The sequence below is a fragment of the Sporobolomyces salmoneus genome (genome assembly GCF_050403485.1).
Source record: "Sporobolomyces salmoneus JCM6883 DNA, S_salmoneus_JCM6883_v1_ctg90, whole genome shotgun sequence".
Lineage (NCBI taxonomy): Eukaryota > Fungi > Basidiomycota > Microbotryomycetes > Sporidiobolales > Sporidiobolaceae > Sporobolomyces > Sporobolomyces salmoneus.
Genome location: NW_027481073.1, coordinates 23,229 through 49,608, shown reverse-complemented (window position 1 = coordinate 49,608; position 26,380 = coordinate 23,229). Strand labels below are relative to the sequence as shown.

The 26,380-nt window shown below is 50.2% G+C and overlaps 12 protein-coding genes across 12 annotated transcripts; 4 read left to right on the top strand and 8 right to left on the bottom strand.

The window, feature by feature from the left end:
* Window positions 1–226: 226 nt before the first annotated feature.
* On the bottom strand, window positions 227–2,112 carry ERD1 (Erd1p; the record flags this gene model as incomplete). Its single annotated transcript, XM_076635278.1, has 4 exons — window positions 227–1,013; window positions 1,077–1,313; window positions 1,381–1,587; window positions 1,652–2,112. 4 exons carry the CDS (start codon window positions 2,110–2,112, stop codon window positions 227–229), a joined length of 1,692 nt encoding a protein of 563 aa, XP_076484759.1.
* A 608-nt stretch (window positions 2,113–2,720) lies between these two features.
* Window positions 2,721–3,897, top strand: JCM6883_002407 (uncharacterized protein; the record flags this gene model as incomplete). The annotated part of the gene is made up of 2 exons (XM_076635277.1): window positions 2,721–3,689; window positions 3,775–3,897. 2 exons carry the CDS (start codon window positions 2,721–2,723, stop codon window positions 3,895–3,897), a joined length of 1,092 nt encoding a protein of 363 aa, XP_076484758.1.
* A 562-nt stretch (window positions 3,898–4,459) lies between these two features.
* Window positions 4,460–6,725, top strand: CDC12 (septin CDC12; the record flags this gene model as incomplete). Its single annotated transcript, XM_076635276.1, has 13 exons — window positions 4,460–4,504; window positions 4,614–4,626; window positions 4,768–4,837; window positions 4,910–4,995; window positions 5,069–5,190; window positions 5,253–5,480; window positions 5,556–5,651; window positions 5,725–5,824; window positions 5,904–6,042; window positions 6,201–6,255; window positions 6,341–6,398; window positions 6,477–6,534; window positions 6,614–6,725. The coding sequence occupies 13 exons, from the start codon at window positions 4,460–4,462 to the stop codon at window positions 6,723–6,725; spliced, it is 1,182 nt and encodes a 393-aa protein (XP_076484757.1).
* An 842-nt stretch (window positions 6,726–7,567) lies between these two features.
* On the bottom strand, window positions 7,568–8,625 carry JCM6883_002405 (GNAT family N-acetyltransferase; the record flags this gene model as incomplete). The annotated part of the gene is made up of 3 exons (XM_076635275.1): window positions 7,568–8,018; window positions 8,099–8,400; window positions 8,467–8,625. The coding sequence occupies 3 exons, from the start codon at window positions 8,623–8,625 to the stop codon at window positions 7,568–7,570; spliced, it is 912 nt and encodes a 303-aa protein (XP_076484756.1).
* A 255-nt stretch (window positions 8,626–8,880) lies between these two features.
* On the bottom strand, window positions 8,881–10,342 carry JCM6883_002404 (uncharacterized protein; the record flags this gene model as incomplete). The annotated part of the gene is made up of 2 exons (XM_076635274.1): window positions 8,881–10,030; window positions 10,098–10,342. 2 exons carry the CDS (start codon window positions 10,340–10,342, stop codon window positions 8,881–8,883), a joined length of 1,395 nt encoding a protein of 464 aa, XP_076484755.1.
* A 186-nt stretch (window positions 10,343–10,528) lies between these two features.
* JCM6883_002403 (uncharacterized protein) lies at window positions 10,529–14,183 on the bottom strand (the record flags this gene model as incomplete). The annotated part of the gene is made up of 8 exons (XM_076635273.1): window positions 10,529–10,918; window positions 10,985–11,475; window positions 11,563–12,150; window positions 12,222–12,717; window positions 12,795–13,131; window positions 13,210–13,405; window positions 13,483–13,842; window positions 13,925–14,183. The coding sequence occupies 8 exons, from the start codon at window positions 14,181–14,183 to the stop codon at window positions 10,529–10,531; spliced, it is 3,117 nt and encodes a 1,038-aa protein (XP_076484754.1).
* Window positions 14,184–14,474: 291 nt separating this feature from the next.
* On the bottom strand, window positions 14,475–15,590 carry JCM6883_002402 (GNAT family N-acetyltransferase; the record flags this gene model as incomplete). The annotated part of the gene is made up of 3 exons (XM_076635272.1): window positions 14,475–14,922; window positions 15,031–15,335; window positions 15,435–15,590. 3 exons carry the CDS (start codon window positions 15,588–15,590, stop codon window positions 14,475–14,477), a joined length of 909 nt encoding a protein of 302 aa, XP_076484753.1.
* A 453-nt stretch (window positions 15,591–16,043) lies between these two features.
* Window positions 16,044–16,665, bottom strand: SPC1 (signal peptidase complex subunit SPC1; the record flags this gene model as incomplete). The annotated part of the gene is made up of 4 exons (XM_076635271.1): window positions 16,044–16,196; window positions 16,292–16,378; window positions 16,469–16,528; window positions 16,609–16,665. The coding sequence occupies 4 exons, from the start codon at window positions 16,663–16,665 to the stop codon at window positions 16,044–16,046; spliced, it is 357 nt and encodes a 118-aa protein (XP_076484752.1).
* Window positions 16,666–17,215: 550 nt separating this feature from the next.
* Window positions 17,216–18,620, top strand: JCM6883_002400 (SDR family NAD(P)-dependent oxidoreductase; the record flags this gene model as incomplete). Its single annotated transcript, XM_076635270.1, has 6 exons — window positions 17,216–17,291; window positions 17,362–17,670; window positions 17,742–17,856; window positions 17,937–18,066; window positions 18,149–18,338; window positions 18,454–18,620. The coding sequence occupies 6 exons, from the start codon at window positions 17,216–17,218 to the stop codon at window positions 18,618–18,620; spliced, it is 987 nt and encodes a 328-aa protein (XP_076484751.1).
* A 1,140-nt stretch (window positions 18,621–19,760) lies between these two features.
* On the bottom strand, window positions 19,761–21,018 carry JCM6883_002399 (uncharacterized protein; the record flags this gene model as incomplete). Its single annotated transcript, XM_076635269.1, has 2 exons — window positions 19,761–20,548; window positions 20,604–21,018. The coding sequence occupies 2 exons, from the start codon at window positions 21,016–21,018 to the stop codon at window positions 19,761–19,763; spliced, it is 1,203 nt and encodes a 400-aa protein (XP_076484750.1).
* Window positions 21,019–21,956: 938 nt separating this feature from the next.
* Window positions 21,957–23,017, bottom strand: JCM6883_002398 (uncharacterized protein; the record flags this gene model as incomplete). Its single annotated transcript, XM_076635268.1, has 2 exons — window positions 21,957–22,750; window positions 22,816–23,017. The coding sequence occupies 2 exons, from the start codon at window positions 23,015–23,017 to the stop codon at window positions 21,957–21,959; spliced, it is 996 nt and encodes a 331-aa protein (XP_076484749.1).
* A 669-nt stretch (window positions 23,018–23,686) lies between these two features.
* JCM6883_002397 (uncharacterized protein) lies at window positions 23,687–26,028 on the top strand (the record flags this gene model as incomplete). The annotated part of the gene is made up of 4 exons (XM_076635267.1): window positions 23,687–24,104; window positions 24,162–24,745; window positions 25,718–25,773; window positions 25,851–26,028. 4 exons carry the CDS (start codon window positions 23,687–23,689, stop codon window positions 26,026–26,028), a joined length of 1,236 nt encoding a protein of 411 aa, XP_076484748.1.
* Between the last annotated feature and the right edge of the window lie 352 nt (window positions 26,029–26,380).

Genomic DNA, 26,380 nt, shown 5'->3' with positions numbered 1-26,380 from the left:
CCCTAACCCTAACCCTAACCCTAACCCTAACCCTAACCCTAACCCTAACCCTAACCCTAACCCTAACCCTAACCCTAACCCTAACCCTAAGTCTGTCGCGTGATTGTCTCTGTATCGTATCAGTTTTCCGTATGCTGAAACCCAGAATGCAATGCAATGCAATGCCGTTTCGAAACGAACGGAAACAAAGAAATTAATACCCATGTCTAAAGAATTGATCCCTCCTTTATGATAACGATTCCCCTTTCCCCCCCAGCAGTCCCTTCGTGACTCCAACATCTTCCTCCTCCCTCGCCAGTGCGATCGTTCCATTCTTCCTCGTCGTGGATTGTTCCATCTCGAATTCCTCCTGTAACCTCAACCTCCTCTCTCCTTCTCCTCTCTCCAACCAACTCACTCCACCACCACCACCACCTCCTGCTCCATTCCCACCATCTAGTTCTCCTCCCTGTCCTTTCCTGACCGCTTCCCATTCAATCCTCAAATAGACCCAACCCCATCGCCTCAAAACTTCCAATAACTCCATCACGAAAACACCCGATTCTAGATCTCCCATCTCATGTAAATGCGGAGTCAGTTTCAAGGACCATGTGAGACGAAGGAGGAGGTCGAGTGCGATGGCGAGGTAATAGATTGTTGGATCTGGGAGGAGAAGAATCGGACGAAGGAACGGGTAAGAAATGTTTGGAGATTGAGCGGTAGAGAACGCTCGTGTATGTCTAGAGGACGAGTTTCTGGTCGCCGTTGAAGGATGGAGAGATCCAGAGGAGGAAGAAGGGGTAGGGGAGAGATTCGAACGTGTTCGAGTGTGGAGAGAGTCGGAGGATCGGTTAGTTTGCGATGAGGTCGATGGAGGAAGTGTAGAAGAAGGAGCGTGTCGAGGTACGAGTTGATAGGAGGATTGAAGGGAGTGTTGAGAAGACCAGCCAGAGGGCACGAGAAGTGATAATCCCCAATCGTTCGTGATATCCCACCAGAACGAGTAGAGAGAATTGATCAATACCGCCAACACCCTATTGAGCGATTGTGCGTGAGTTCCTAGCTGGATCAGGTAGAGAAATAGGGAGAGAACGCACCAGAGAGTGAAAAGAGTATTTCTACCGATCCATCTTTCTTCCTCTCTGTCTCCCGCTATTCTCATCTCTTTCTCGTCGTCGAAAGGATCTCCTACGACAGTTTGCATCGCCGACAACAAGATGACGGGGAAAGCAGTCGCGTACTTCAAGGCGTTGAGTAAAGAACGTCGAGGGGTCGGAGTTTGTTGCGTCACGACTTCGGACAAACACTGTCGGAATCGAAAGATGTACGGCAGTCTGTGAGAACATGGGGCTCTTCCGATTAGCTTCGAACGAGGAACAGATCGGAAGGGACAGAACTCACGCAACCATGAGAGGAACTCCCCAAACTCTCGATTTCGAGCCATTCTTCCCTTCTCCCGCCGCCGAAGACGTTGTCGAAACTAAGTAAGATCCCGCTAACCAAACATCCCCCAACACTTTCGCCGAAGAAGTCAAAATATCGGCGAGAATGACATCCGAGAACGGAACCGTTTTGAGCAAATTCGGCGAAACGATTCTCTTCAATGATCTGCTCATCACTCGTTAAACCGGAGTCAGCTTTACGCAGACAACAAGAGACAGTAGAGACGAACCTGAGGAACATGAATCTCTGTCTCCTACAAGCCCAATTCCACGGTACGAAACAAACTGCAGTTAATCCGAGCGCAACCAACGCAGGGAACCATTTCCATTCCTCCATCTCTGCTCTCCCCTCCAACCCCCTCGTCAATCCTTTATAGACGAACCACGCTGTCGTCGTCGTTGCGACTCCCGACAACCCGAGTCGATACAAAGGTTGATACAATTTCGTCGGATGAACCAAAGGAGGTGGATTCGAATTCCCATTCGACGAGATCGACCCGGGATGATCGAGACGAATATCTAGAACTTGAGAAGTATCGATTCCTAGGGAAGAGAGGATGTGTAGGTTCGTCGCGAACCCGACGACGGTGAGGAACGTCAAGAGGAGAATTCGGAATGGGAGTGGGTAGCGGAGGGAGAAATCGTCGAGAGGTATTGATGGAGTTGGGATTGGTGGTGTATCGATATCCATACTGACTCGTCGAGCTGAAAGAAGAGAGCGGAGGGAGTTGTTTGTCGAGAGAGTCGAGGAACGGTGAGGGAGGAGTTCTAGTTCGACGCTCGACTGCCTGACTCCACCCTGATATCGTCTATCGGCTTATTCGAGCCAGATTGAGCCGATCTGGTCTAGTCGAGGTGGTGGAAGAGAAGAGAGAAAGTCGCGTCGATCCCTTTCCTTTCTCTCCCTCATCACGACGACTCTCAGCTCGACTCTCGGGCTGCTGGAGCACCTCTCGATTCGACTATCAGCACGACTAGCCGCCCGCGCGACATATAGAACGGATCACGCGACCTTTCCACCTCTTCTCCGCGATCTCAGTTTCTTTTTTGAGATCGACAAACCTCGACCAGCGTCACCTCCACGAGCCCGGTACAGCGATAGCCCCGGTCTGAACACTCAAGGACTCTTCGCGAACTGGAACGAATCTTCGAAACCCCTGGGAACGACGCTAGTTCAACGTCATCTTCCCAAGAGAATCTCTCCTCCTCCCCTCTCCTACTCGACTTTGTTGCAGCTCAAGCACACCCAAGGAGTAACACTGAGGCGCTGGACGAGCCTCTCCGACATTCTCGCACGAGATGGATTCGATTTCGCCTAAACTCGCTCCTCATCCCCCTTCATCTCCTTCCAAGATCCCACGACGCCGACCTTCTTCCTCCTCTTCTTCTCACTCGACACCATTCGGCGCACTTCCACCTTCCTCTCCGACAAAGTCCTCTCAAATCGTCGCTTCTTCCTCCCCTCGTTCAAATCCGTGGCAAACCTTCACAGCGAGCACGAACCTCGATGACGCCGCCGCACTACAAGACAGAAGACGAAGAGAACGTACCAGAACACGAACGAGAACTCGCACTCAATCTACAGATCTCTCAATCGGTGAAGAAACTGAGCGAGTAGGAGGGAAAGAATCAAATTCTCCTCGACGACTTCCACCTCTTTCGATTCAAATCCCACATTCACACTCCCAGAGTCATTCTCAACGAACACGTTCAATTTCCGCCTCGACTCAACCGAAACATCCTTTCAATTCCCTGCAATCGCCTCCTCATTCCGCTTCCTCTTTCATTCCTCGATCTCGACAACCCTCTCAGACGACGCACGCTCAATCACTTCGCACTCCCCGCTCGTCTCACTTTCCCTCTACATCCTCTCAAGCGCCTCCAATGTCCGAACGACCACGAGTTCCTTCGACCTCGCAGTTTCCTCGAGCGTCTCGAGATCGTTCCAACACTGGGGGTCACCATTCGACTTTAGCGACTCCCGCAACGTACGAATCTTTCGATTTCCCCTTACCAACCTCTACGACTCCACAAGAGGAGAGGGAAGCTCGATTGGGGTGGGAGAAGAGGAGGAATCAGTGTTGTGGATTAGGGAAGTTATGGACTCCTCGATGGAAGAAAGAGGGTGAAGGGGAGGGGCAGGACGAAGGGGAAAGGAGATGGTTACTCGACCGACAAGCAGAGGGAGAGGTAGAGGGAGTGAAGGATGAGAATGGAACGAAGGGGAAATGGGAATACGTTTGGGGTGAAATCGTTTGTTACGCCAAAGTGAGCTCTTTCTCCCTGCCTTTTCCCTTGAATCGTAGAACTTGATTGACTCGATCGCCTCTCGCTTCGCCCTCGTCGAAAATAGCACATGCTCCCCCCGATTTTACTCTTCGTCGTTCTCGTACTCGTCATCGCTCTGTTCGTCTACAAACAAGCCATCAGACGAATAATCGATGATAGATTCCCTCCCGCTACTGAAGAACCCTGAAGACCGATTCATCAATCTCGACGATTTTTCGAAAACTCGTTCGACGATCGACAAATAGACACTTTCCCTTCTCTCGCCTTTTCCATCACGCCGCACAACGACCCCTCTGACTCTCGGTATCGACTCGCACATCTCCTCTCGACCCAGGAGAGTCAACATCAATGTAAATAGATATCATATTTCGTCGTTTTCACCTCTTCGTTTTTTTTTTTACCTTTGTTGCATCCCTTCCTCATCGTTACGTCGACGTTCTTCCTGTATCTACTCTGTCATTCTTCATAGGAATCTCGTTCATATCATCTTCATCAGGGTCGTTGAATCTCCTTCCACTCATAGCATATCGTGTGCGAAATAAACGAAACAAAGTGCACTTCCCTTCCCGTTCTCTCGCGGTGATTCCGTCGCGATTTGCACTGGAGAGACTCGAGATCTCACTCAGCTAACAACTCACGCAGAGTCGCTTCAAAAGTCCTCGAAATTTACCCCTCCTCCACTCCCGAAACTCTCAAAGTTCAACTTGTTCACTTTGCACCTCACTCTCTCAACCTCGAACGACGAAACGATGGCTTCCACTCAAGGGATCGGTATCGCAAACTTGCCTAATCAAGTACGTCTCCCTCTCCCTGCCTCGAGCGCGTTCGATTGATGAGAGCTGATCAACTCGTACCGCTTCCTCCCCTTGTCACTCTCGTCTTGCGCTGTTGATCGATGAGTAGAGACACAAGATTGGTACGCCTTCCCCCTATCTCCTCATGTGTTCGCTCGTAGCTGACTCTCGTCGATTTCCCCTCTGATCCCTCTCGAACACGTCCCCCCTTCATCTCTTCTCTTCTGTCCCCGCTCCCTGTTCACTCGGATCCCGATATGCAGTCGCTAAACGAGGTGGACATTTCACTCTAATGGTTGTCGGAGAATCGGGACTCGGAAAGACTACTCTCATGTTCGCTCACTCGTCTCTCTGCTCTCTCTCGCTCGCACGTAGGTAGCTGATGTTGGTGATTGATGCGGACAGTAACACTTTATTCTCGACCGAGTTGGCGAGTGTTAAGGATTATTCGAAACGATTCGCGAAACAAATGGATAAAACTACTGAAATCGGTTTGTTCCCTTTTCCTCCCTCCTTCGCCCTCTTCTCGCTCGTGAACTGATGAGGAAGGTGAGGGGACAATAGATATCATCAAAGCCGAGTTGGAAGAGAAACAATTCAAAGTAAAGTTGACGGTGATTGATACTCCTGGATTTGGAGATTATGTCAACAACCGCGATTCTTGGAACCCAATCGTCGACTTTATCGTTCGTTCCCACCTCTCTCCTATCTTCCACTTACTCCCACTGACGAATGCGCTCGTTTTCAGGACGATCAACACGAATCTTACATGCGACAAGAACAACAACCTCAACGCGATTCGAAACTCGACCTCCGAGTCCACGCCTGTCTCTACTTCATTCGACCAACGGGTCATACTCTCAAACCCTTGGATATCGAAACGATGAAACGCTTAGGATCTCGAGTGAACCTGATCCCGATCGTCGCGAAGGCCGATACGTTAACTCCTACAGATCTCGCGAAATTCAAGGCAAAGGTCAGTCCTCGAGCTCTGCTTCACTATCTCTCGTGAGGGGAGTGTCCAGCACTGACAGTATGACTACATATATAGATTCGAGAAGTGATCGCAGCTCAAGGAATTCGAATCTACACTCCTCCAGTCGAAACGGACGATGAATCCGCAGCTGAACACGCTCGAATCCTCTCCGTGCGTCTCATCACTCTCCAGTATCTCCTCTCTCTCTCGTAACGAGTCTACTGACGTGAAGTGAGCTGCTCAGGCGGCGATGCCATTCTCGATTATCGGATCAACCGAAGAAGTTCAAACTTTCGATGGACGTACCGTTAAAGGTCGTCAATACCTTTGGGGAGTAGCTGAAGGTTCGTTCGCCTTCCCTAGTTACACCTGACTCTATCCCAATCCTGACAAGTGACAGTGTACTTTCGAACGAACGAACAGTCGAAAACGAAGAACATTGCGATTTCAAGAAATTGAGGTCTCTCTTGATTCGAACTCACATGTTGGATTTGATCACGACTTCGGAAGAGAGTCATTACGAGAATTATAGGTTGCAACAAATGGAGACGAGGAAATTCGGGTTAGTCATCAATTCTTCCTCTCTCTCTCTCCTCTCGTGTTTTTCGCGTCTTCGTTCTCGTTTTTTTTTTTTTCGCGGCGAACGAAGTTTCGTCCCTTCGCGCGAGAGAATATCAACACTGACTCGAGTCGAGGCTTTCCTCGTCGTCGTCGTTACAGTGAACCCAAGGTGAAGAAAGTTGAAAACCCGAAATTCAAGGAAGAAGAAGAAGCCGTACGTTTTCCCCCTCTTTCTCTCGCGTCCCTCTCTTTCTTTTTCTCGAACACGTACTGACGCCTTTGATCTGGTCACTCGATAGCTTCGTAAACGTTTCACCGAACAAGTGAAAATGGAAGAAGCTCGATTCCGTCAATGGGGTTCGTTTCCCCGTCTCTCGCATCCTCCTTCCCTTTCATTCGGGCGCCGAAGCTGATGCGCATGACGGGAGTGAACAGAACAACATCTCATTGCTGAACGAGACCGACTCAATAAAGATCTCGAACAAGCTCATTCGTCAGTCCCTCCCTTCTCTTTCCCTGTCTCTTTCTTCAAGCTTTTTGACTGACTCGCTCGGATGATGCGATGTGAGTAGGCAAATCAAATCCCTCGAATTAGAACTAGATCAAATCGGAGGCGGAGGAGGAGGAGGAGGTGGAATGGGTTACGGTTCGACCGCTTCGAGAAACGCTACCGGTCGAAGATAGATCGAAAACTTCACTTCTTCCCTTGGTTTTCCGACAAATACCCCTTCTTCTCTCTTTCTTCTTGAGTCAGTTAGTTATTCTCTGCACGTTTCTTGTCACGACTTCTCTCCTCTCTCAGTACCTTTTGTTCCCCTCTTCGATATTGACTTTATTCGTTTGACACGGTTTTTTCTTCGGTTAGGCTTACGAGCTGCTCCGTTGGAAGTATTCGAAGCGTCGTTATACCCTCATATGATCAAGCTGAGCCGAGAGTGAGAGAGAGAATCAAACTCAACAATAGAACTCTCGCAAAAAAAACGTTCCGACCGCTTTTCGCACGAGCTCTTTCTTGCTTTCCGCCTCTCCCCCATTGATCGCAGGAGGAGACTGTCTGATACGAGACCTAGAACCGTCGAGGACCCCCAAAGACCCTCGTGACTAGGTAAACGGTCGATTGCGACTAATATCTCGCATTCAGCGTTGTTGGCTCGTGTATGACTTGCTACAGAGTTCATCGAGGCCATACGACTATCCTAGATCCCGGAATCTTTCAGAACCATGGTCGCCTGTAGTAGAAGCGTAATTGCGAATTTGCTTGATTCACTTTTTCTCGCTTCTCGTGCTCGTTCGTTTTGCTCGACGCTTCGACAAAGTCTCTCGCTCAGCGCAAATGTTACTGAACATTCTATATGAATCTCGATTCTCCGATCTCAAACGAGAAAACCATCCAAGTGAGAAGAATAATCGAGATAAACACAAAAAAAAAAGCTTTGATCGATTTCTCCCTTCCTTCTTCTTCTTTTCTAATCTCGCAACTCTATCTATCAACTTCTATCCCCTTCCACCCTCTATCAATCCCTGTTCTAGTTCCTCACCTCCCTTCCAAAGTTAACCTCCTTCACATCCCTCGGTTTCACTTCCCTCTCGAGCAATCCCTTCACTTTCTCCCTTCCTCCCTCTTCCCACGCCTCCCAATCCAATCCCAGCACAGCACTATGTCTCCCGCCACCCCTTCTCTTCTCTTCCTCCTTCCTCTCAGGATCCGACTCGAGGAAATCAGGCAGAGGTAATCCTTCTTTCGAAGGTTTCGTGATCCGTTCCCATCTCATACAATCCGATTCTTTCGTGAACCCCATTCGAAGCGCTGCATTGATCGAAGGAACGTTCAAAGCGTTCGCGAACCATTGCACTCTCCTCAACCCGAGCGACTCTCGAGTGGAAGGGGAAGGGGGATCGAGTAACCAGTGGAGAAGAGCTGAGATTGAGTGGGTCAGGACGTGCGTGCGTTGAAAGGGAGGGGGGATGTGGAGATGCCTAATTCTCGTCGTCTCGCTCTTTTGTCAGACGGGGACGAAAGTGGATGGAGAGGAGAGAGAGGAGAAAAGGAGACGAACCCGATTTCACTCGAACGGTTCTGTTCGTTACTCTTCAACACCCCAACGATCCCCGCTATCCTCTCCTTCCTCATCCCTGCTCCTCCTTCTTTCTCAAAGTCTTCCTCTTCCCCATCCTCGTTATCGAAGCGTAACGAGAGATCATAAACCACGAAAAGCAACGTCCCCGGATCTCTCCTAACGACTGATTCCCAGAACGTGAGAAATTCAGGGTAGGTAGGAAACGGACCGTAAGGTAACCATTTGAACGAATCTGGGAAGGGGGAGAAGAGTTGAAAGAGGGGTTCGAGATGTATCGAAGGCTGTCCTCCATCTTAACGACGTCAGCTCGGGTGATGAAGGGTTAGGAGGGTAGAGAGGGCGCTTACGACGATGGGAAAGAGCTTGACACCGTTTCGAGAGCTGCTGGAGAGACAAGAGGGAACGGGGAAGATGAAGTTTTGATCGTAAGTTGAGAGAGGGGTGGTGGAATGATAGGAGTCGATGGGTAGCGAAGGGGGCGAGACGTAGTTGTTTAGGTACGGCATAGCGAGATTCGAGGCGAAAGAGAGAGAGAGAGAGGGAGAAGAGGAACCGAGTTGAGAAAGTGGAGCGTTTTCAAAGTTGACTCAACTCTCTCGAGAATGACTCTGGAAGAGAGTGAGAGTCAATGTACAGTCAGTTTGCAGGGGTTTGCGATTAATCCAGAATGAGTGAGTAGTAGTAGATACAGCAACTATCCGAAAACAACACAAAAGTCACGACAACAAATCCAAACGAAAACTCCCTCGAGCGCTCCTCCCTCATTCTTTCCCATACGACGTCTGCTGATCCTTCGTCGTTGAGAATATTCTCCTCCAAGCCATCTTTCCCAACGCGTTCCCGATCAACACACTCGCGATCCCCAATCCTAGTGAAACTTCAACAGTTTTACGAATCAATCCGTGCGATTCCTCCTCTCCTCCATTTTCCTTTCTTCCTCTTCCTTCGTGATCGTTCTTCGGCGGAGATTGTGCAGAGGACGGTGTTATCGAGGGAGTGAAATGTTGTTCAAGTTGTTGACGTTGCAAAACGGATGCGGTAGATGGTGCGAAAGAGATTTCGGAATCGTTTCGAGCCGACGACGAGGGAGGGGACGGTAGCGAGATCTCCTCCTCCTCCTCCTCCTCCTCCTCCTTAGCGTCCTCTAGCGTCGGGACTGGTTGCGATGGAACGAATCGACCGACAATCGGAACTTGATGGAGAACTTTCTGGCTAGTTTCCAACCCAAACCCGATCGTTCCAGTCGCTAACCTCCATCCTAGTCTCGCCGGTGCGAACACAATCGAATCTCCCACAAACGATGTTGATATTGGAGGAGGAGGTGGAGGAGAGGCTGGAGAAGGGTTCGAGGAAGGAGAAGTATTCGTTTGAGACGAGAAATGAGTCGAAATAGAATCGTCGTTTTTCGGAAGAGATTCATCGCCTGGAGGTGGTGGAGAAGGGGAAGGGATGGGTTCTTCCGTTTCGGCAACTACTTGAAGGATGATCGTATCCACCACTACCTCTTCTCCCTCTCCTTCATTTTCCTCGTTCGTTTGATTTTCGTTTAAACTTTCTCCTCCATCCTCATCCGACTTCCTTCCCTCCACTTCCCCCTCTTCGACGTGCTTGTGATTCTTCTTCCTCAACTTGTGCGGTCCCCGTTCCTTCTCCTCTCGAGCATGCGAATCCTCATCTAATCTCTGTCTCAAATGCGCTGTCAAAATCGAACTTCCTCCTGCACCTCCTCCTGCTCCATCTACTGACGTCGAATGGGAGTGAATCGAGAACGCTACGCCTGAGAAGGACTGCGATGGGGAATGCGAAGAACGAGCTTCGTGCTGAGATGTCGGACGAGAATGAGACGAAGAAGCGAATGGAATCGAGGTTGTTGGGGATCTCGAGATTTCCTCACTTGAATAAGTTGACGAGCTGTATGATCTCAATCCACACCTTATCGGCGAGGGCCCCGTTGATCAGGAGAACGAAGAGAGCTCACCTCGATCGCCTTAGCAACCCCCCTCCCGTTCCTCCTCCTCCTTCCGATCCGACGAATTCCCCCGTGACATCCAAGCTAGGAGCAACGATAGAAGCGACGGATTTCCGACTAGCCGTCCGTAGCGCGATCGGAGAGGAACGTTTACTAGTACTACTCGCGATTGAGGAGGGCGCTTTTGGAGGAGGAGAGGAGGTCGTAGACGGTTCGGACGTGGTCGAGGGTCGAGGTTTACGGAGTTTAGCCATGAGTTGAACTTGGGAGACGTGAGGAAAGAGGGAGAACAAGTTCGCCGGATGGGCTGAAAATCAATGACGATGACGAGTTCTTGAAAATTAGCACTGCCTCATTTCGCAAGACGTTCACTTCAAAGCACTCTTTCTCCTCGATGCATTTCGAATAGCAAACAATGAACGACCAAACGACAAAAACCCCTAAAGTACTCTCCCGCCTAAACTCTTCCCCAACCCCCTCAACCCTCTCGTCTCCTCCAACTGCAGCGCCCAAACCAAACATTCCTTTTCCTTCTCCTTCCTCCCCGTCTCCTTATAACACTTCGAAAGTTCGAACCACGCTTCAGGGGAATCCCAGCCTTGTTTTTGAGTCAAGGTATCTAGGAGGGATTCGGCGAATGGGAGTTGAGTTGTGACCCACGAGGACGAGGAAGAGGACGAGGAGGGACTTGGGGAGGAGGAGGGAGGAGTGAGGTATAAGCGAGAGAAAAGGATAAGGGATGGCAAATGATCCGTTTCGAATGAGAAAGCTTTTTGCAGAGTTTTTCGAGCGAGTGAAGTTTCTCCTTGTGCGATTTGTAAGGAAGCCAACTGTACCTCACCCATTTCGAATCAGCTACTGAGTCAAGCGATACGGGAAGAGCAGACGGAACGTACGGAAGCCCAAACGTCAGGATTTGTAGAATCTAATTGTTCAGCTTCCCAGATCGCTCCTTTACTTTCCTCGAATTTCCCTGCTCTCTTGAAACTCGCCGCAGAAGCTAACCAAATCTCCTGCAATAACCTCGTCGCGAGTCGATTCGTCGTCATGTCCGGCTTGGAGGGATTCGCGGTCGAGGCTGAGAGGGTAGGTTGAACGACGAGGGAAACAGTCGAGGTGTTTCGGGATTGAACTCTCGAAGGAACGGCGCTCGCATACGGAGTTGACGAGACCGAATCGGGGGATAGACCGGGTGGAACGGAGAGTGCAGTTGTAGTAGCGGGACGAGAAGAGGAGGAAGGAGGGACGGAGGAAGAATCTCGTTTTGAACGACCGAGGGAGACTCGTCGACCGAGGAGTGATTTTCGTTTTGAGAGGTGAGTGGAACCGAGGCTTTCGGTGAGGTGGTCGAGAGGCGAAGGGTTCGTCGGAGGAGGAGTCGAAAGAACTGCAAAATGAAGAAAATAAGTTCTGTGAGTTCTAATTGTCGCCCTCTCCCTCGACTCGAGAAAGAGGAACTAGGAATTCAACTTACGGAGAGCTTCTCCAATCGGTGCATAAGCCCTCGAGAACCACGCCAACAATTCCTGTTGATCCTCCAAAGCCGAAGCCGGTCCCTCCAAATACTCGATCAATACATTCTTACTCAACCTGATCTGAACCGATTCGACGAGTTTCTCAGTTGCCGAAAGTGGGTAATCCCATCGTTCTTGAATCGTTCGTCTTCTCGTCGCTGAAGCTGAAGCTGAAATCGAGGAAGTGGTTGGTTTTCCTTCGAGTTTTGCCAACGCAGCTTCTTTCGTCCCTTCTTCTGCAACTTCCTCCTCCTCCGACAACGACTCAGTCGAATCAATCTCGATCCCTTCTTCGAGAACTTGTAAAGCCCCTCGATAATCCCTCAAACTCATCAATCCAATCCCCAAAAGATGCCAACCTTTCGTTCGGTCTTTGTCGAGTTGTACCGCTTGTTTCGCGATTTCGACACTACGAGATACTTGTCGAAGTTCGAGGAGTTGGTAGGAGAGTTGATAGAGTGTGTTGAAGGTGGGAGAGAGGGACGAGGCGAGAGTGAGATGCGAGAGAGAGGAGGCGTGTTGAGTGGGTCGTGTGAGAGGATTCGCTTCTACTTGCACCAAGAGCGAGTTAGCTCAGACGCACGCAAGAAGGGAGAAGAGAGAGGAAAGCGACGCATACCTTTCTGAGCGAGACACGCTAAAGCAACCCCTAAACAACCTTCCACTTTCGTTTGTACTTCCCGATCCTCCTTCAACCCAACTTCTTTCCCTTCCTTCCAGACCTCTTTCATTCGTTTCGCGAGGTTCAAAGCTTGTTCCGGTTCGTTCAAGTATCGACACAATAACCTAACTCCAAACGCCCCAATTTCGAGAAATTCTCGATCTGAATCAATATCATGCTCCTCTTCCTCCTCTTCCTTCTCCTCGAGGGGCTCGAGATCTCCTTTCTCGTTTAATTTCTCCCCTTCGTCGATAAAACCGGAGCGTTTTCGGAGAGTTTTCATTTCCTGTGCAACTCGTTTCGCGTCCGTTTCCCTCGCTTTATCCCACAACTCTACATAGAGTTTCAACGCTTTCTGAGCTTCTACGTACCGAGTCGAAACGGTCAAAGTTCGGATTAGGGACCGGAGTAGGAGGTGGGATTGGAACGTGTGAGAGAGGGCGTTGTAGAGAATCTATTTCGACGGGGTCTCTCTCGTTAGTTCGTTCATCCGTGCGCGCGCGAGAGAGAAGGTAAGATGGGAGAACTTACCTCGACGACTTCTCCCGCGGCGATGGGATCACTTCCACCCTCTTTCCAACGCTCCATAACTCTGTCCAAAAATCCTAAATACTTTTGATTAACCCTCCCAGCTTTCGGTAACGTCGTCGACTTTCTCAGTAACGATTCTTCAGCTCGATTAACGAACGAAGAATCGGAGAAATTCGAGGTGGAGAGGGAGAGTTGATGGAATGAGGAATGGATCGCGAAAGAACGAGAAACGGGGTAAGGAGTGAGAGAAGAGGAGAGAGAGGAGGGGGAAAAGGTGTGATAGAAGTTCGAGAGACGGATATAGAGGAGATGAGAAGTGTAGGCTTGTTGAGGTGAACTGTTTTTCATACGAGTTTCCAAACCGCTACGTTAGTCTCCGCTTTCGAGCTCGCAGTAAGAATCGGGAATCACGTACGAGATAACCCCATCGATATGGCATAACCTCCATAAAACAGTCTCCCCAATTCGATGTAACGAAACATCTTCCGTCGCTCCGTTTACGTTCGTAGATTTCGAGATTGTCTCGACTGCTTGTTCGTATTGTCTCGAAGCTAACCTATAACTGTCCCTCGCTTCCACTAAAGGAGCATTCAATCTTTCCAATGACAACCCTTTTTTCACGCGAACGTCGTTGTCGTCAGTGTTCTCGAGCGGATCGAGAAGAGGAATGAAGATGGAGGGGACTCACCTCGAACGGCATGCCCCAAAACGCGTAGAGTGAGATCGTACAACTCAACCGGTCCACCACTCCTAGGCATCTCCAACTCGACGCCTTCTAGCTCTCTCAGCGATTCTCGAGATTCTCCAACGAGGTATTTCCCGAAACTCGTTACAATCTTCGCATTAACTATCTCTAATTGCGTCGAAGTACTGGAGTTGTTTGTTGCGGTGAGAGAGGCAAGGGAAGTCAGGAGAGCTGGATGGGAAGAGGAAGGAAGGATAGGTGGAAGTGGGGGAAGTTGTTCGTTCGCTGCGAGGGCTGGAGGTGCTGGCGTTTTCGAGAGAAGGGTGTGTATTAATTGATCCGTCTGTGCAGTCGCGGCTGTCACTAGTCACTCGTTCAAAGACGGAAGAAAGGGATTAGCACGTTCCTCGTCAACTCGTCGAGAGAGAACTGGAGAGGAACTGACGCGGTCGATGTGGATCATGTTTCCTAAACTTTCTCAACAACTCGTTCCAATCCATTCCCGCTCCAGTAGAGGAAGCGAGAGTTGATCTATTTCGATTAATGTTCCCCGTCTTCAATTCCGCCGGATACTGTGCTGTGAACAACGATAGCCTTCTAGCAAGATCGAGGGTTTGAGCATAATGCTGTCCTTTTGCGGTAGCTGTCGAGGAGGAGTCGGGTTGTTGATGATGATGATGAGACGACTGGAGAGAGGGCGCCATTGTAGAGCGCGGCGGGCTAGGTACGGGTATAGATTTAGAGAGATACTGATTGAGGAGTAGGTATAGGTTGAGTAGCGAGCGAGAGGAGTGAGAAGGGAGGGGAAGGAAGCTCCCCTCCTTTCCGATCATTTCTCAAAGTCGCCGATGTCACAGAATCGGTTCACTCTTCATTTGGTCTGAGCTCACGAGTTACATCCAACTCCTCTGACTCAGCGAGCGCGCAACTCGGATTGGAAAAAATCTATGATAATTCGATTTTCGTTCTTCGCATCTTGACTTCCTCTCCGTCTGCTACTTAAGCGCGAGGCCTTCAACATCCCTAACGTTCCTCCTCCTCACCTCCTTTGCCTTAACCCTGCTCTCGACGAATTCCCTTCCCCTATTCTCCCATTTCTCCCAATCCAAACACAACAAACTTGAATCCCTTCCTTCTCCCCGTCCCATCTCCTTCTCCCTTCTTCCCCCCTCCAGGAACTCCGGTAACGGTAATCCAATCTTCCCTCTACCGGAAGGAAGCGTTCTCTCCCATCTGATCTTCTCCGCCTCGAGGGTAAACCCAAGCGCAAGAGCCGCTTTTACGGAAGGCTGATTCAGAGGGTTCGCGAACCATTGAACGCGGCGTAGACCGAGCGAGTTGGGACAGGAGGGAGAGGGAGGAGAGAGGAGCCAGTGTAGGAGGAGGGAGAGGGAATGGACCGAGATGTGCGTGCGTTGGAACGGGGGGGCGATGTGGACGTTCCTGTACGTTTCGCGATTCGATCAACATGCACGAGAGAGAGGGGATCGTCAGCGACGACGAGCGGAGACAGCGCGAAGTAGAGAGAGAGAGAGCAGGAGGAAAGCGTACCCGATTTCAGTCATCCGATTCTTTTCATTCGATTCCTTTACCCCAACGATTCCCGCCAATCTCTCTTCCCTCAATCCCTTTCCTCCCTCCAGCTCGAAATCCTCTTTCACATGCTCATCATCGTCGTCGGAGAACTCAAGGGAGAGATCGTAAACCGCAAACGAGAGACAATTCTCATCCCTTCGGTTCTGTTCCAATTTCGTCAAGAACGCTGCGTACGTAGGGAAGGGACCATAAGGTAAGTACTGATAGGTTTCTTGATGGGCTGAGAAGAGTTTATAGAGACGTGAGGCGTGGAGAGAGGGCTACTGCAATCAATTGAGAGTTAGTTGAGTGAGAACGAAGAGAAAAGTCAGTTCAGCAGCGTTTCCGCGACGGGGGGTATGGGAGGAAGGAAGGCGTACGATTAAGGGTACTAGTCGAACTCCACCGGGAGTCTCGAGCAGAGGTGGGAAGGAACGATAGATCCAGTTGAGGTCGTAGTCTTCTAGGGGAGTGTTGTTGTGATAGGGAGCTTCCGGGAGAGATGGAGGTGCTTTAAAAGTGTTCAGATAAGGCATTGAAGGTTGGACGGGTAAGATGTCGAGCCCGAGAGAGGCGGAGAGAGTCAAGCAGAGTTGTCAGTCAACTTTTCGTCACTTCGGGTATGCGAATCGAACGTATCCCTGCACGAGGCAGGTGATGGTCAGGCTCGCAGAGACGAAACAAATTGGCGAGAGCGTGCGGAATAGACGCAAAGCGACAGCTCGCATCATTTTCCGCTTCGAATTTCGCTTGCGCTTTTCAACGTTGTCTGAAACAGACAGTCCCTCATCTACCTTTTGACCAATACAGCACAGTGCCGAACGCGCCGTTCCTGTTGCGCAATGTGAACAGATGTGCCCTCGCAGCGAGTCCAGCTCGAAAAAACGAAAACCTCTGTTTCCCTCATCCTCGTTCGACTGGACAACCTCAAATGTGCTACTGTTACAACACATCACTAATCCAGTCCCTCTCGTCTCAAGTACCCGTCTTCAACGATCCTTCTTCCCCTCCTCGCTCTCTGTCAAACTCGATTCTTTCTCTCCTTCCGTCGTTTCCTCCGGTCCTTCTAATCCAAACTTGTTCAGTTTCGTGACCCATTCGATCGGATTCGAGTTATAGCATGAATAAGAAGGGGCTGTGACCTATCTCATCGAGTTGTTTCCGTGCACGAGCGGAGATGAATCAGTCAGTCTTGCGAGAAATCGAAAGAACTCGAGAAGAGGAAGGGAAGACTTACGGCGAGACAAAGAACGAAACCGAGTCCGAATACCCCAAACGTGACCTTCAGAGACTGAAGCACTAGACCTAAAAGGAATGCGAGTACCTGCGTTTGTGCGAGCGAAAGGGTCGAACGAAGCGGAAGTCGAACGTCAATCTCTCGCTCTCGACTGAGAGGGGGAAAGAGGAAACAGACACCACTGAACCAAAGGATTCGTTTCTGCCATTCCTCTGCTAATTCTTGTCCTTCGAAATCCTGCTCTCCAGTCAGATCGGGGGCACGAGATCAGCGGGGAGAAAGGAGAAAGAGAAGGGGAGAAGAACAGGGAGACTGACGATCTTCCCTTCTAGTTTAGTACGGAGTAAATCTAGTTGTGCGTCGAGTGCTTGCATTGCGGTATCCGGGAGAGGTGGAGAGAGGGAGAGAGAAAGGGAAGTTTGGTGATGAGGTTCGAAGTTGTTCTCCTACTCCTCACTCGACTTCTGATCCAATAACGACTGTTTCGGCTATGTGGTACACAATACCACTAAGGCTACCGGCCGCGCTCAAAGCACTCAAGCGCTTCCTCTGCCGCATTGGACCCCCTTCTCTCGATTCGACTCCTCACTCTCCTCACCTCCGACCACGACAAGCGCTGTTGGTGCTGAGAGGATCAGGATCAATGGACACGATTAGATCCCAGCGAGCGACGAGTCGATCACCCTTTGTAACCCTTGCTCGGTTCCAAACCTCATCCATTTTCTCGCTGCTCCGGCTCGCGCGCCCTCTCCGTGCTGTAGACTACGCTTCACACTCAAGCTGCTCTTGCGATAGAGATTTGTATTAGGAATTTCAGATTCCCCTCTTCGAATCCCCCCACTTCAACGTCACTCCTTTCTCCTCTACCCGAGCGAGTTTCTCTCTCCCTCTCTCTCTCTCTCCTCCCTTCACCCACTCCTCGGCATGGCACCTCCCTCCCTCTCCTCCCTGCGCGGTGAGAACCTCTTCGACTTGACCGGTGTAATCGCCGTCGTAACCGGTTCGTCTTCTCTCTCTCCTCTCCTCTCTCCCCTCTCCGACGCTTACGAGGTTTGATTCGATGAGAGTAGGTGGTGCATCCGGTATTGGACTCATGATCGCTTCGACCCTCCTCGCGAATAACGCGAAAGTTTATATCGTCGATCTCGAAAAGGAAAAGGTAGAAGGGATCGCGAGGAATTATAATAAATTAGCGAAGGAGAGTGGGAGTAAAGGAGAAATGGTAGGATTGCAAGGTGATTGTGGATCAAAGGTGAGTCATTTGATCATTGGGAAGAGAGGGGATCTGACAGAGAAGAGAGAACAGGCGGAAGCGAAACGACTTGCGGAGGAAATGGCGAAGAGGGAAAGTTACGTGACGGTTTTGTTCAATAACGCTGGTCAGTCTCTTCGTCGCCTCACAAATCGAACTGTGAGCTCCATGGAAGACCTGACGAATCAATTGAATCAGGCGTCATGACTGGAACTGCTGAACCACCTAAAGCGAACGATGCGAAATCTTTTCACGACCGTTATTTCGACGGGATCACTGAAGACGACTTCAATAAATCCCTCTCTGTCAACACGTACGGTTTCTCCCTCTCCTAGTCTTGTCACGATACTCGAACCTGACATAAGATTGCGAGGTCGACGAAATCGTGCACAGGATTGGTCCTTATTTCCTTTCAGCCGCTTTCATCCCCCTCTTAGTCGCTTCGAAAGTGAAAGCGAAATACAACAACTCGAATATTCAACCTCAAATCATCAATACTTCTTCGATGAACGGTTGGACAAAGGTCCGTTCTCCCTCTCCCCTATCCTCTCTCTCTTCCGCTCCTTCCTCGTGGTTCTCGCTGATCCTTCTTGTGAGTTACTCAGGATCCCGCAACAGGTGGTCATTGCTACCCCTACCTTCTCTCGAAAGCCGCAATCGGTCATTTAACGAGTCTCCTCGCACACGATTTCCTCCCGCTCGGATTAAGAGTGAATCAGATCGCCCCTGGATGGTTCGTAACGGGAATGTCGGCGCCTGGCACGGTTGACGAATACGGGGTTTCGTCGAAACAAGGTGAGTCACGAAACTGCCTCAATCTTTGTCACTCGCTCGTTTGGGAGGAAAAAACCCGAGTTTCCTCTCGCTTCTCACACGAGAGACTGATTATGGTGCTTGGTGACGTCGCTAGGATCAATGGAGTCGAAAGAGTTTGGATTTGAAACCCCCGTTGGAGGATCCGGTTCCGCGAAAGACATTGGTTCCGTCGCTCTCTCGCTCGTTGTTAATCGTTTCGTAAACGGAGAATGCATTCTTGTTGATGGGGGAACGCTGTTGAAACATCCTTCAAAGTATTGAGGGAGGGGGACATGAGCGCGATCGAGTTGGTGTGCGTGAGATGGAATCAAAGTCTCGAGTTCGAATCTCCTGTTGAGTGAGGACGATCGGTCATATGAGAGGACTAGAGAGACGATGGTACCGTCTCTGAGTAGTGAGGATCTTGCAAAAGCTGGGAGCAAGAGGGAAACAACGCTGTAAAAACAGTCCCTAAAAAGAAAAAGTGTATGAAGTCGCTTTCTCGAGCTTGTCCTCCGCGAACACGATACCCGTCTAAGATTGTTTGGAGGACGTGAAGTGAGTGATTCTGCAGAAAACTAAAGTTGAACTTAAACCTGAGCGCTGCAGTTTCGCGAAGTTGGCTTTTCAACCTTGTTCGCAAGATGTGTTCGATTCTGTGATGACACAGGCTTCCTTCGTCTCCGCGTTCATCCATGTGACTCAGGACTCCGCCGAAACCAATGTTCAATGAGCACGAGACTCGAAATACGAGTCCGCAAGCTTGGTCTTGAGATCGACCGCGAAAGCTCTCTCCGTCTGCGAACCTTGGCCACCCCTGAGTACGTGGTACTGTCGTCCAGTTGCCATAGCAGAATCGCAAGAAAGAGACGTAGGAAGGGGTTTGTCGCTTTGCGAAGCCATTGGTTCACTATTTTGTGAGTAGTTTTTCGGAAAGAGAGCGATCCGCGGTAAGCTGAGACGATCTCGCTTGCACCATCGTGAACTTTGAGAGGAGACACGGTAACGGCACGTGCTACCTCTCTCATACGTTCAATCGTCACGAACCTCCGGCTTTCCCGGTTTTGTCTCGTCAACTCGCCCCTCCTCGCGTCAACGTCGCTTCTTCTTCCATGGACCCCACAGCCGCTGCTAGGCCTCAGTACGTGTTAGATTGCAGAAGAAGATGTGATGAAGGCCGGAAAAGACGGAACAGCCGAGAGCGACTAAGGGTTTTCCGAGAGATCGCGGAGAATAAAATCGGGATGAAGATAAGAGATGATTCGACGAAGTGATTCATAGCGATATGATAGGGAAGAGAAGCTAGGAGCAGAAGATGTGAAATCAATTGAGACCTGTTTCGGAAAGCAACAATGAGAGAACGTCACCGGCGATTGTCGAAAGACAGAAGAGAAACGTGATTCAACGTACAGCATATTTAATTCAATCTTCGTCTGCATCTTCGTCCGAGTCTTCGTGAATCTTCAGCATTTCGAACCTATCTTCCCATTGCCCTTCCACTGGTTCGATCCCGTCTCTGTCGGGCCATTCGAGTCGCTCCCGACCGTGGTCGTATTGTTCGATTGATTCTACTCGATAGTCCATCCAATCCTCAAGCGCATAGTCCCGCCATCCGTCTCCTTCGTAGATCACTCGTTTTGCTTTGATTCCTTCAAATTCACCCCTTCCGATCTCCCCTAGACGATTCACCACTTTGAAGAGTTCGTCAATGTAGTCCTGCATCTCACCGTTATAGGGCGCTGGCTCTACATTCAGGAGAAGTGTCTCCAACTCGAACCCCTTCGTTTCCCAGGAAAAGAATTCCATGTTGTCCGGGCGATCGGCCGCCTTGAACCATATGGATAGGTGCTTGAGCTTAGCGCTGAAGAGTTTAGGATGGTTGAGGATCGTTACTTCGTAAGCGTCGTACGCCAGATTTGCCCTAATGTCGAGAATTTCGATTCGACGCAACCAACTTCCGAGATTTTTCATAATCCATTTCACCGAGTCTTCGTCCCGTACGCCAAGCGTGAGGTGCTTCAGTTTCGGTATGTCAAATCGTTGAAGGCCGGTGGGACGAGCTCGATTCGTGGGACCGTCGTGGTAGATGAAATTTTCATACGATTCGGGATAGTGGAGTTCGAATCGTTCGAGGTTTGGGAGAGAGATCGTTCGATCAATAAGAGCATGTGAGCAATGATATCGAGCATGTAGAGAGAGGATCTTGAGGCCTACTTCAACAGCGTCAGAGCAGAGTCGAAAAGAAAGCTAGAGAGGGAAACTTACTCGAGAATTCGGAATAAACATTGAGCGATTCCACACTATCCTCATTCACGTGTTCCAGATATTCCAGCTCTTGCCAAATCCCTTCATCTTTCGTGACCCCCAGCAACATTCCCAGATTCCCTTCAATCCGTAACTTTTTCGGCTTGTATTGTTTCCCTCTTGATCTCCAACTTGCGAGAAACTTCCCAGCCCTTCCAACCATTCCTTCATCTTTCTGACGTATCCATATCTCCTCGAAGAGTAGTTCTTGAGCTAAAGGAGTCCACGAAGGATGAACGAGGGAAAGAGAGAGGAGGAAGTCGGTGCGCGTGCAGTACTGTCTATGGGATAAACCGACGATGGAAGCAGAGCTGTAGGGAATGAGGTACTGGACGATCGATCGCAAGAGTTCAGTGGGAAGCGAGTGAATAGACATCTTGTTCAGGGATGAGGGAGGCGGTCAAGAGTTCGCGAGAGTCGCAAGGGGGTGGAAAGTGAAGTCCGTAGCGCTGGCTATTACAAGAGTGTTTCTGGCGCAGGGGAGTCGAAAGTCGGTGAAGTGTCGGAGAGAGAGCAGAAAGGATTAGTCGCAAGTCGCCGTTACATAGGTCGGTGGGATCAAGATGCTTCCCTTGTAGCCTATGAGACGACAGGATGGTCCAACGTAAGCGAGAGCGGTCGAAAGAGAACCAGAGCAGATTCAGAGACCAAATTTGATGGAGATCACGTGCAAGACGGAAGCCGTTCGCTGTTCTTCCTCGACTTTCATTGATCTCGCTTGATTGGAAAGGAAGGAGTGTACTGAGCGACCGCAATGTGGTCGAGAACCGAGCACGAAAGAAGCAGAGACGACGACTCGAGCTCACAAATCCAAATTTGCCTCAACTCACGGAACCTGACTCTGTCGTTCGCACAGACATAAGTTGACGAGGGACTCGGTACAGGCACGAGGATCATGATCGCATCTTCCAGCCGTCAGAAGTGAAATCTCGGCTTCGGACCGTTTACTCGTGAATTTGGTTTCGTTTCTTTCTACACCGATGCAAGGTGAGCCGATCTCTCCTGCACAAAGATGCAAGAAGAGTATCTCCTATGTTTGGTGTGGCTAAGCGAACGTGAGCGTGAGAGGGCAAGTGCGACAGGCCTGCGAAAGACGAGGACGAAAAAGGGGCCTTTCAAGATCTCGCAGAGATAAGGACAATATATCGACATGCTGAAGTGTTCGAGATCGATAAGGTAAGACAGGGCGAAGGGGGACTGAAGGTCCTCGAGATAGGTCGAAACTGTAATCGTTTGAAAGCAAATAAACGTCAGCGTCAGATGGTGTCAAATAGAGAGGATTAATCGAACGTCGTTCTGACATACAGCTTGATCCTAACCGTCCTGGGATGCGAAAGCTTCGAACCTATCTTCCCAGCTTGGCCTCAGAGGAAATTCGACCTCGGCAAAATTGGGCACCGTAAGCATTCGACCTCCCATCTTTCGTGCCCAACCTTCTCTTTCACTTTGTTCTTTCCACGCCGCAAAAGACTCTTCAAGAGACTCTTTGGACCAGTCGGCGTAGAATACGACTCGCGCCGCTTTAAAGACCTCATCTTTTTGCCTCGCAATCTTCCCGAGTCGGTCGAATAGTTCGACATTGCTGTAGATGTAGTTGATCGCCAGGTCATCGCTATCGCTGACGAGAAGATGTTGTACCCGGAGAAACAGGATGTCGAGATCGAACCCCGGTTTTGTCGACGAGAAGAAATCGAATTCTCCTACTTCCTCCGTCGAAACGTGATCCAAAGATAAATACTTGAGATTCTTGCTGAAGAGCTCCGGATAATGGAGGATCGTGATGACTGAAGCTCCATCAACAAGATGGGCATTGACGTCGAGCATTTTGATCTGAAGTAACCATTCGCCTAATTCTTCTCGGATCCATTCGACCGAATCGTCGTCTCGAACATCGAGGACAAGATGTCGTAATTTCGGAAACTTGAACCGATAGAGCCCTTGTGGTCGGGGACGATTGGTCCATTCGGACGCCCAACGATCGTCCGAATCCGAGTTAGGACAATGAAGTTCGAAACGTTCGAGGTGAGGAAAGACGAATGTCGATTCGGGTTGGAGGAGAGAGCATTCGAGAGTTTCATATTCGGCATGTATCGATAATGTTTTCAGATCTGATAATCACGAGTCGAAGCGTCAGTTTGAGAGTTGGAAGAGAAGAGAAAAGCAATGAGCTCACTTGGGAATTCCGTATAATTCTCCAAGCTTTCCAGACTATCCCAATTCTTATGCGCCAGGTACTCAACTTCTTTCCATATCTCCTCGTGCTTCGTACAGCTCAACAGCGTTCCCAGGTTTCCCTCGACCATCATTCTTTTCGGTTTCAACTGTTTCCCGCTCGCTTTCCAACCATTCAATAACGCTTTGATCTTTCTAACCATTCCCTTCGTCGCCTTCATTAATCCATATCTCCTTGAAGAGTAGGTCGTGCGCCAAGGGAGTCCAAGAGGGGTGAACGTGAGCGAGAGAAACGAGAGATTGATTTCGCGAGAGATAATTCGCATGAAAGAGATCGCGGAAATCAGTCGAGAGGTGCGGTACAGAGTGGTGTATGATCGATTGGAGTAGTTCGGTGGGGAGGGAATGGATCGACATTCCGAGAAAGGAAGAGAGTTGAGCGGGAGGTGAAAGGTGTTCAAGTCGGTGTTGATGCTGGGCTCGGGACGTGGGCGCTCAGCGAGGTGCTGGAGTGGTACGCTGTACCTCGCGAGTGAGGCGCAGGTGGTAGCGCGGGGCGGGAGAGGAGAGATAGGGAAGTCGCAGGCGAAGAATCGAGTCTGTTTGCGTCGTTGAGCCGCTGGGTCGGTTTCGCAGGAGAGTAGCGGGTCGAGTAACAGTTCTATGACGAGGTTAAGGGGCCAAAGGAGTGGAAAGAGAGGGAGAAAGTTGAGAGGAAACAGCTTGATCTTGAACTCAATCATCTGCGGCTATCGACTCCGGGCGACGACCCTGAACGCTTCGAATCTTACGCTAGCCTATTACTTAAGCCATCCCGACTCGAATCAGCTTCTCTCGGTCAATCGCTGGGTCGCTGCCCTCACTCCACGACAATGTCCATCCAGTCTCTTCCCAATGAGCTGTTACGATCCATCATCCACTACTCGGTTCCTTATCATAACATCCCTTTTCAGCTCCTCCCGTACGTCAAGAACTGCAAACGAGTCGCAATCTTAGATCGACTTTCGCTCGTTCATCGCTCGTGGACGCCTCTCGCTCAAGAACTACTCTTCAAGGAGATGTCGTTGTATCATGAAGACGACGAAATTATGCTCGACAGAGCTGAACAGCTCCTCGAAAGTCGGAAGACGACGGGGAGAAAGTTTAAACCGAAAACTTTACGAGTTCGAGGAGATTTGGGGATCCTACTCGACGTCACGAAGGGTGAAGAGATCTGGAGTAGGGTGGAGAATTTGGAACACGTGAATCAGGATAGTGTTGAATCGTTAGATATCTATTCGCACTTTCCGAGTAAGCTCGTCAGCTTTCCCTCTTCCTGATTCTGTGCTCTGACTCTTTCAAAAACAGGCCTGAAAACGCTTTGTCTCCACGCTCGATACGACGATACGACTTCTCCTACCGACTCGACGATATCTTTGCCACACCTTGAAAGGTTCGAACTCCACTATCCCGAAGCAGCCGAAGATTTCGAGGGAGATCCAGAAGACGGCCCGGAGGATCGCGTTCGACCCGTCGGTCTCCAGAGGTTTGATCTACCGACCCTGAAGCACTTACTACTAGACGTCCGATACGAAGACTCCCTCGAATGGATCCAGGCGAATTTGGGGAAATTCCTCAAACAGATCGAAATCCTTGACATCAGAGCGAATCTCGACTTGGAGGTTTCGACTGTCACGATACTCAATCATCCTGAGCTCTTCAGCGATAAACTGAAGCACCTGGCGATCTGGTATCGAGCGAGAGATCAGGAAGGAGACATGAATTTCTTTTCGTGGGAGAAGAAAGGATTCGACTTGCAGACGTTTCTCCTGAAGGTGGAACCTCCTGATTACGACGACACCGCGGATGACTATGTCGATCAAGTCTTTGAAACGGTGGATCGATTAGGAAAGATCGCGCGGGGAGAATTTGAGGGGATTCGAGCGAAACGTGTGATTTACGAGGGAGAAGGAGATGACAACAGATGTCTGCGTATGTGGAAAGTCGAGAGAGACAGGCGGATAGACGAACGGAGAGAATGGTGGGGACCGTTGGGTAGGGAAAGACTCGAGATGCCCGATTCGACAGGGATAGACCCTCTCGACGGGCCTTGGAGGGACAGATTCGTGAGTCTGCGCTGACGGTACGTCCATCGTGCCAGTATCTCGAAAGATTTGAAGCTGATGGTCTCGCTCTTCACGTAGAGTTTCTGCTCGACTTCCGAGGTGTCTTCGCCCTCGCTCGTTTCCGTATCGTCCGATTGCTCGTCTCTTGCTATATTACTGCTACGCTCAAAAGCGACAAACCGTTGTTCTGCGTTATATCCCCCGTGAACCATCGAGCAACGCTCTGCATCTTGCGAGTTCTACGCGAATCTCCTCGCTTTCTTTTGTTAACGCCTCAATTTCCACCCTACACCGCTCTTCCTTCTCCTCTTCCTCCTTCCTTGCCTGCTCGTCCACTTCGTCTCTCCGCCGAAGCTCCTCCCGAACTCGTGCAAGTTCCGCACGAATCTGAAGATCCGAAGCTTGTCGAATCTCGTTCATCTTCTCCGAATGAAGATTCAATAATTCCGTTCCGAGTCGATATAGTTCTGGATAGTCGGTCGGAGAGCGATAGAGAGGGGAAGTGTAGATTATATCGAAGGATTGTGAGTCTGGGCTGGAGGAGGAGGAAAGAGGGTCTTGGTGATCGATATCGGAGAATGCGAGAAACATCACTCGTCCGGTTTGTTTGGCGTACTTGGTGAGCTACGGTCGAGCGTAGGGTGGTCAGCAAAACGTCAACTTCGATGGATCCTTGCAGGGAAGACGAGAGCGAATAAAGGACGATTTTGGGAGAGAGAGCTCACGTCGTGAATCGGAGTATAGATCTGCTCAGTCAATACACGATGACGTGCTCTCGTATCCACGATGCACTCGTAGTGCTCTTCGATGAACTCGTCTGATCTAGTCAAGTCGCCTATCGCATTGCCGAAAAAGTGAGCTGTTCAGTTTCGTTCGCTTCAAGGGATCGAGGAAACTCACTGAACGTTTGTCGCCTCTCGCGAGGATCTAGCCTCGGCACTTCCTTCTTGATTTCCTTCGGCAGAGTCACGGTTTGGTCCGCAGGCTCGGGAGTATTGACTAATGCGGAATTCGAAGCGGAAGTTGAAGCGGAAGACGATGAAGGAGCAGTCGAAGCCTGTAGCCGAGACGACGATGAAGAGGACCGTAGCGGTAGGAAAGGGCGATAGTGCACTGCAGGTTGAGCTGAAGAATAACGAGAGTAAGCGGGATGCGGCTCCGAATAGGGAGGAAAGAGAGCTAACGCTGCTGGAGCGTCGAGGACAAAGAGACTTGCATCTGATCCACATTCGGACGTTGTACGACAGGTGATTGAATCGATGAGGCTGTCTCGACGGAGGAGAATCAGATGATGTCCATCTCAACGAAAAATCGCGAGGACTTCGAACGATGACTTGCTCGACGCTGGCGGTTGTTCGGAGCCTAATACGGTCGAACTGGCTACCGAAGCATCAGGATCCGTCAGTAACCACGCCAACGCGTCAATACCGGAAGCACTTCCGACCAAAGCGTGCGAAAAGA